The sequence below is a fragment of the Teleopsis dalmanni genome, chromosome 1 (genome assembly GCF_002237135.1).
Source record: "Teleopsis dalmanni isolate 2A chromosome 1, ASM223713v2, whole genome shotgun sequence".
Taxonomy (NCBI): domain Eukaryota; kingdom Metazoa; phylum Arthropoda; class Insecta; order Diptera; family Diopsidae; genus Teleopsis; species Teleopsis dalmanni.
In genome coordinates, this window is record NC_051846.1 from 32720773 (window position 1) to 32730090 (window position 9318).

General features: G+C 28.5%; 2 protein-coding genes across 2 annotated transcripts in view; one reads left to right on the forward strand and one right to left on the reverse strand.

Annotated features, from left to right (window-relative positions):
- Nucleotides 1-6302, reverse strand: part of LOC119679183 (protein encore-like) — an 8224-nt gene extending 1922 nt beyond the window's left edge. Inside the window, exon 1 of the mRNA XM_038091392.1 lies at nt 6178-6302. Coding sequence (XP_037947320.1) covers nt 6178-6302 — 125 coding nt within the window. The remainder of the gene's footprint in view (nt 1-6177) is intronic.
- Nucleotides 1-9318, forward strand: part of LOC119667308 — a gene marked incomplete at its 3' end in the record, with an annotated part of 92803 nt that overhangs the window by 72325 nt on the left and 11160 nt on the right.

Below are 9318 nucleotides of genomic sequence, written 5' to 3' on the forward strand. Positions count from 1 at the left end.
AAAAATTAAAAAATATTCGTATTTTTACACACTTTTTAATTATATTTTATTTCATTGTGAGAACACCTTCGGATATGAATGAACACTACTACTGTATTTAAGCTGAGCTTCATTGGCACAAGTGTTATAAAAATACTTTCAAAAATAAACAAAATTAATTTTATTTAAAAATAAATACACAAAACGAATAAAAGATTGTAATTAATCAAAATTTAATGACAGCTCGACTCAGTATATTTTTCTTTCTAATTATTTCACGCATAAATCAAACAAAACTCCAACCACTTGATGTATCTATAAATCGATATTATTTGTTAAGTGGGTAAACACAAACCGCATAGGATCAACCAAATAAAAATAGATCGAATTACAATTAAAAAAGTGCCATTAATGCGTAACAAAAGAGTAACAAATCGGCCAAAGGCAACACTTGTACACTTGAGAAGTCCATAAATTAGTTTATTACCGACAACAGATACGTTGGCTATTGGCTATTGGCAGTTTTGCTAAATTTTACGCTCAATTACTCCAATTGTTCACTTGAGGTTTAATTAAAAAGGTCACAAGTTGGCAGCGGTAGCGGTTCGCTGCGTATACGTAACACGAATGAGTTTCCATGCAAAAACTCATTAAGAAAAAATTATTTAAAAAGTATCTAAAAATCACTTGAGCAAATAAATAATGCAGAAATTGTGTAACCTTAAGACTGAAGCTTGAGGCCTATGGCAGGCTGAGAATAGCGCCGCACAACAACCTTCAGCAGCTGCCAGTTGCAATTAATTGAAGTGTCACTATTGTGCGGGTAAATGGAATGTGTCATTTGATACGATCAGACGATGTCAGGGCTGACACTGGCACCAAAACAAATCGAAAGGGATTTTGGGTCTCATAATTTGACTTGCAAGCAAATAGGCATTTAGCTGCAGCACTTCAGTCAGGTGCAGCAGCAAATGAGCAACTGCAAACGACCCAGGGGCTCAGCGGTGGCTAAGCGCGTTCAGCGCGCGTAGCGGCCTGTCTTGGTTTACTGATCGGTCGATTGCAGTTCAACTAAGTTCGTTTATTATTGCTGCAGTAATGGCTGAGAACTTTTTTGAAGTCCATTTTACTGCCAAGGTGCAGTTGTTTATAATTTATGTTTTTTATACGAATGAGTCTTAGAAATGTCGTGATTGAGTAAGTGATAAGAAATAAAAAGAAACTTAGTTGTTGCTTTCGGAGTTTTTAATCTGAGCACGTTTACTTTTATTAACAGGAATTGAACTCGTGACATGTTTGAAATGGATTTTTTTACCTTTTCCATTAATACGCAACTTTTATCTAAAAAGAAATAAAAGGTTTTAGTGCCTGTATGACGATTTTGTCATTAGTTGTATTTTAATTTCGTCATTTAAATTTATTTATTTAAAAGTATATTGCATAATATCTTCCCATTACAACGTATTATAACAGAAATACAAAATTTTCTTACTCAAGATAAATTATTTTTAAACGAAGATATGAAAGTAACAGTTCGTTTTAGAAAGAAGTATGAAATGTTTTTGGAACGGTGTAATTGGGAATGCAGCATATCGAATGCTATTAAATTCTAACACCTGGGATCTCTTATAAACCCAGGTGCTGAAGTAAATGAATAACAATAAATAGAAGAACTTATTTGCTTATCAAGTGCTCTTAAATTCTAGCGAATCAGGTGCTCTTATGAACCTATATTTCTGAACTATATGAATAACAATGAATAGAAGAACTTACTTGCTTTGAGGAATGACTATAGAAAAATGATGGATGATTGAGGAAAACTCTTTTAGCTGGATATATTTGTTTGATAATAAGATATTCATATGATATTCATATAATAAGATATATTCATATACTTCAAGGAATGACTATAGAAACTATAGACTACAGAAAAACGATACAAGATTGTTTTTTGTAAAAAATTCTGTGACCTTCTGGTCTATATTTCGATATACCTAAGAAGGCGTAATATTCCAAGACTTAAAAAATAAAAAGAAACACTATACCTATAATGCAATTAAAGAACAGTATCATAAATGTTATTATTACAAAGGTGTCTATCAAAATATACATTAATCGCAATTCAACAATAGTAATAAATTATCATTGTGAAAATAGTACTTACACGTACACTATATTAGCTTAAATTATACCGCCGATTGTAAGAATTCACTTAGACATATTGGTCAAATTATGTTACCATATAAGAACTCGGAGGTTTAAAAAACATATTCAATGTAATGTAACTTTTTATAGACAAGCTACAGACAGACAGATCTTTCCTACAGACAGGAAAGCCATTCGATTTGTAACAAGGTTTCCCACTGGACATTATGGAGTTAAGAAGCATCTATCGAATCTAGGTATTATAAAGGACAATAGCTGCAGATTATGTCACAAAGAAGAGGAAATAGCAAAACACATTCTATGTCGCTAGAGTCAGACTTCGGTACTTATCAACTGCCTATTTATTTATAACAGAAACAGGTAACATCTCTCCAAAGGATATAATAGCATTTTTAAATTCTACGCGCCTGTGGAAATACCTATATAGTGGGTTTGTCACAATAATCCTTAAAGGTTGCCGTGCTTTGGTGATATAACTCCCATTCCCTTTTTTAATTTAATCTAATGTAGTATATGTTGCTTAGAAATTCTAGATCTCAGGCGATTTAATAAAGATCATTTGGATGTACCTGACTCATTTTCTAGCAACTGCAGGTTATAAATACGTCTTCAAATTTCTTCATTAAATATTAAAAAATTAAGATTGACATTTTCAATTATGAAGCCAATATAATATACCAGTCTGTTTACACTCAGACAACCTGTCAATTTTTATATTGTCTTATGCCTTTGGGATAAACAAAAGCTATCGCAAAATCATCCTAAGTGAGTATCTAATAAGTGAATTATACACTATGTTGTTGCTGTCAAATCAGTAATAGTCTAGCATTGAGGCAAATATGAATTTGAACATTGTTTATACTGGTTAATTCAGTAATTAGTTTTTTGTCGCTTCGGACCAACTTGATTTGACTGATCAAAAATTCAGAGTTCCTTATAGCTTTATGGCTACTTGAATATACAAAATGGCTGACATTTTCTATTGTCATGTTTTATTGCCTTCTATATAAGATGGTTACTTCCGCTTAAAAATTTATAAAACATTTTTAAAACGACTGGAGCATATTATCTATGTAATGTTTAGAAGCATCACTCAAGAACCATAAACCAAACAGGCTTATTTGGGAGCTGTTTAAAATCTACGTTTTTCCATTAAAATTGAATAAATTAACATTATCAAGAAAATGTTATGAAATGATATTGCTTAAAAATAATTTTATAAAAGTCATTTATTATAATACTGCAGTTTTTATTCCACAATCGGTTTTGGAATTATACTACAATAATTAGTGATTTTGTCCAAAGCAATTTATATTTGTTTATAAACATTTATGCAAACATTTATTTAAAATTTTTAATAGAAAAAAACCTCAGTATTTTACTTATAAGACCGATTGGGTCTTATAAGTAAAGGTTGTTTTCAAAGTATGTATTTAAAATAATTAGCCGTTGATGCACGATAACTAACCAATTAAAATTCTTAAATTTTGAAACAATTATATATATTTAAAAAAATAATTTACACTATTTTAAATTGAAACGAACTTCAACGAGCATCAACTCACAATTTTTAATATCAAACATATCATTGAAGACAAATCAATGATTAAAGACTTCAATAAAATTAATATTATATAATATTTATATTAAAGAATATTAAATAAGCGTGAAGATTGTTATATAACTATAGCGACACAATTTAAGTATTTAATAGGGTATTATCAATTAAGATTAATATATGAAAGATTTCATCATTATTGGGGGCTTATAATACTATTTAACTTTTTTGAAATACTTTGTATTCTGGGTCAGTAATGCAATTAAATCTTCTTCTTACACAGTTTTATGCCATTTTGTTAAAATACAATATATATATTATTATATATATATACATGAATTTTTGATACATGTACTCTACTATACTAAATATCATCCGCTTTAAACTTTAGATAAATTGATACATCAAACAGAAGCACTTGGGAACTGTTAAAGTCTCCGTCCTTCTTTAAGAATGAATATATTAACATTATCAAGCAATCGTTATATATATATATCTACATATACCTACAAGTACGAATATATACTCGTAATCATTACTTGAACTATAAAACTTCATAAATTCTAGAATTTGAAAAGCTCAGCTACTACGCAACATAAATTCCAATTACAATTGTTTTAATTACACAAGTTTATTTAAACTAAAACAAAGACCTATGATTTATTACATATGCTGCCATTTCCGTTAAAATTAACTTGTTTTAATAATAATTTATAATGCAACAAATAATTAAAATAAAATAATATATGAAATATATGAAATAAAATTGTTCGTTATTCACCAAACAATTCACTTTTAAAGGTCAAAATGCACAATGAGCAAATTGAATAAATTTCAGTATCTTACAGATGTGCCATACATGACATGTAACACGGTCTGTACTACGGCTAATGATGGTGTCTGCATCAAGTCTGCTTGTAAAATTGTCCATTCAATTGTCATCATTTTGCTTTCGTATGTATCTCAACAATTGCATATCAATGAGTTTGTATGTACATAAGAACGCGTTAAACGACTAAAATGCAGAGGCGCAAAAATTGCATGCAACAAAAAATTAATTCTATAAAATAAATGCAATATTTAATTTACTACATTAACTAATTTCGCCACTGACTACAAACTATAAAATGGGATATTGACATTTTCAATTATGATTTTAGGTAACTGCAACCTCAACTTGAAAAATACGGAAAAATATGCAATGCAGCTATAGTGACATGAGATGATGTACGAAAAATTAATGAAGATGGTCAAACGAAACCAAAATAAAAATTAAAAATTAATAAGCATTAATAAGCATCGGCAACAAAACTATACATAATTTAAAATAATTTCAAATTTTATGTACTAGACATGAAAATCACTCGAGATAGATGTAAGAGATTTATAGTCTGTGTAGATTTACTCGTTTGTAGCTTTCAATTCAAAGTCATAGTTAGCCAAAGTTAGCTAATGGCATAACTTTTGACATTCTGTGACGATGAGCGTGAGAAGCCAGAGACATACGTGCATTAAAAGATACGTATACGAATAACACATCCATTGCAGTTCAACAGAAAAAGCAATAAATATGGCCAATTTCTTTGACAGCACTTAACAATGTGAAGTTGATAATGATGATGTTAATTTAGTTGAAGTTGAAGATGTTGCGCAGGTTGTGGTTCGTATGTACATACGTGGTTGTTACTGCAATCTGCATAAAAATCTCAATACAAGTATTATTAAATTAATAATAATGAACAGAAAACCACTTGTGATTACATACGAAACTGTTTTATTTCATTCATATGTTATTAAATAATAAAAAAGGCAATTAAGTAAACAAGACTGATTTTAATGAGTTTTTGCAAGCATTTGTACATAACAGATATGTCTGCCACATCAACTAGTATAAGAGAATGAATAACTTGGAGTTGTTATTAATGACCAGAGGTGTTTATTTAATATATTTTATATTTGTTTAATTTTCATAAACATCAATTTTATTTTTGATTATATTGATTTGTGCAGACATATAGAGTTTACATCAGCAACATCATTATCATATTGCCATCATATATATTCACAATTTCACAGTTTCATACTAAAGCTGAAGTATTTTTATTTTAAATTTTTCAACATTTAAAAAAAATAACAGCGCCATCATTAACAGCGACAGCATTAACAGCAGTAACTTTAACAGTTGTCGCCGCGAACTCACAACAGCGTGATTAACATTAGCTGTCAGACATTGATGGGTCGGTAATCAATCCAAAACGTCAGTTAAGTGCACAGCTGGAATAATATTTTTTTGTTTTTATTTTTTTAACAATAAAATTTGTTATCTTTACGTCTTCAGCTCTTTCTCCATAGTCTGACTTCATTATGTTTTGGTTGCCCTTGTAACGCATTTCAACATATGTTAATGACAGTGTACAAGCATCAAGCATTTCATATTTGGTATTTAGTTTTTACTTTGATTTGCTGTGGTTTACTTTGATTTCTTCGGATATATTTTGTCTATTTTGCTTTTTATGTTATCATTATGATTACAATGTATCTGTTGTTTTAGCATTGTTGTTATTGTTGTGGCCATTTCATTATTGGCATTTTTAGTCATTATATTTGATATGAAATAAAAAAAGAAACCAAATTAGACCTGCTGTTAGTAATTTTATTGAAGTTGGTATTTTAGCCGTTTAATGTGGTATTTCACACTAATTCAATTCGTAATTTTAACTACGCAAATAAATACTCAACTTAATGCTTAAGCGTAAATAGTTTTCAAAATAATAGATTTTTAAATTAATTTAACAGACCAAGTACTTATAATACATGATAAAAAAATAATTTAAATTATATATAGGAAGTATGAAGTATATTAAATTCTAAAAGTGGTTATAATATACTAATAACATACCAACGATACACTTGTCTAATAAAATTAACAAATATAATTAACATATCCATAGAATTTGTTTTAGTTTTACTTTGTGTTTCTAGTTCATCTTTGTTGCAAATTTTAAATTATTCACTTTCTGCTCTTTACTAATTTCCTGCCCTTTTTGATGCTGTTAACTGTTACTTTGACATTTGTTTATAGAAAACACATACTTATTATTTTTAAAAATAACAACAATACACTGCGATCTATGATGTCTTCAGTATTATACTGGCAATAAACAAATTTAACGTTTCTAAGTTTCAAATCTGATCTGATTCGATTTAAAGAAAAACGATAGACTAACATAATATTTATAGCTCGAAATCTGATATCTCATTCGATTTAAAGAAAGACAATAAACAAACCTAACAACATTTCTCAGCTCAAAACTAGGCTCATTCGATTTGAAGAAAGACGATAGACAACCTGAGCACATTTTTCAGTTCGAGGTGTGATATCACACTTAATTTATAGAAAAACGATCAACACACCTAATAATATTTCTCAGCTTAAATTCTAATAACTCATTCGATTTAGAGAAAGATAATAGACAAACCTGGGAACATTTTTCAGTTCGATATTTAAAATCTGATAATAATTTGAATTAAGGTTTAAAATCTGATAACTCATTCGCTTTAAAGAAAAACGATAGATAAATCTTAGAACATTTTTCAGTTTGATATCTGATTTGTCATTCTATTTAAAGAAAGAAGTATAAAGATATTGAATAACAGTTTAACTTAATATTTCATAGTATATTCAAGTGTCAGTGTCGTTCAATCTTATATATATAGAAGGTCTAAATTAACAAGATTATGTTCCGTTTTAAAATCAGTTATAACATATATTATCTTATATATTATTATTTATTACATATTAATATATACATTAGAGCATATTGTGATTTGTCATTGGCATTAGACTTTCAGATAAGAAAAATAAGATATCAGAAGAAAGCACGAGGTTAGTATGGAAGATATGTAGATTGAGTAGTAATTTTATATACATCATTTTACAAAGGATGTTTAAATAATATTAAAAGGATGTTTAAATAATATTTTTTTTTAATTTTTTCCCATAACAATTTTATTATGTTCAATTTTCTGTTTGTTTTAAAGATTGTAGAATAACATTACCATGACATCTTAATAGAAACTTGCCCTGTAAGATACACAGAAGTATATCGTACACAAGAAAGATTAATACGAAAATATGCAATAAATAATGTTTCTAAACAAAAAGAATAGAACTTCAGTTTTAGCAATTAAAAGATTATAATAGCTGATAGCTATTTATACAAGCTGTGGCTTATAAGCTTGTTCTAATTAAAAAGCACGACAAGTGCTTAAATTGTTAATTTATAAAAAATTAAAATAAAATAAAAAATTTAAAATTTGAACAATGAAAGTTTCGGGTTCTAGCTTTGGTTCGTCCGGTTAACACATGCCAAGTCATTGTTTCTAATTTGACAGGTTTTAAGTGCAAAACCTGACAGTTGCAATCCAACAATTATATACAGACTTACAAAATCAACGAATATTTTTAAGGACCACTAATGATGCGTATTTGTATATACTCAAAACAGATGTATGGACAACCAAGAACTCAATCAATTAAAAATAAAATTTTATTGTTGTAATTAATTACTATTTAAAAACTTTTCTATTAGACAAATATACAATCTAACTGTTTAGTTCTATTCTATATAATACAATCGACTTTATTATTTTATAATCACTTTAACGTATTTTTGAAATATTTATACTTTTTTCGTAAAACAATGTGTTGCGACCTTTATAGTAGACCCCTACACACGCAGACCATTGTATTGTGAATTTCAAACAGTTTATATTTCTAGAGTGTAGATTATTCTAGATTTGAAGTATGCAATCAGTAAGAGAACTATTTATATGACTTTTTTTCTTGGGACTTACTCTACAATCATATCAAGCAGTTAATGTATTCTGCCTTTATTCACAAATAGTTCCTGTATAAGGTTTCATTCCGCTAACTAAATGAAAAGTGAATAACTAGTCAATATTTTTCTGTAATGAAATCTGTAACAAAATCTGTAACGAATATGCATATAGATGAATAGACCATGACTGACGGTGGAAAACGCGCTTAACCTATTGGTCTCATAATACTCGGAAATCTATATCAGTGCTTTACATAAATTTTGAAAACTTTTATAAATCGTTATTTACAACTTAATAAAGCGTACAATAATATCTCTTCGGATAGCATTATAGTGCTATATATGATATGGAGATATGAAGCTGCAATTTTAATTTCTGTGAATCAAAGAACTCATTGAAATTTAAAAAAAAAAATGTTTCGAAAATAAAAAAAAATTAAATCATTTTAACCAATTGTTCAGTTAAAACAGATACCTAATAGTTGATATATATTTAGTGACTTTTAAAAATGGAGACTTGTAAAACGTAAGTTATTGAAAAATCTAGCTAAAATAAAATATTTCAATTTTATATATGTAATTTTAAAAATCATTACTTGCTCTCAGTGTTAAGCTTCCTTCGCTACAGCAGTTAGCAATCCATGCCTGCAAGGATAACAAAATAAGGATTTCGGCTGTTAACATATATGATAAGAAGTGCATTGGTTTGGGTGCTTTACCTTCTCTATATGAATCAGCTCGTGATGTTTATATGAGTTCCGTTAACAGAGCTCA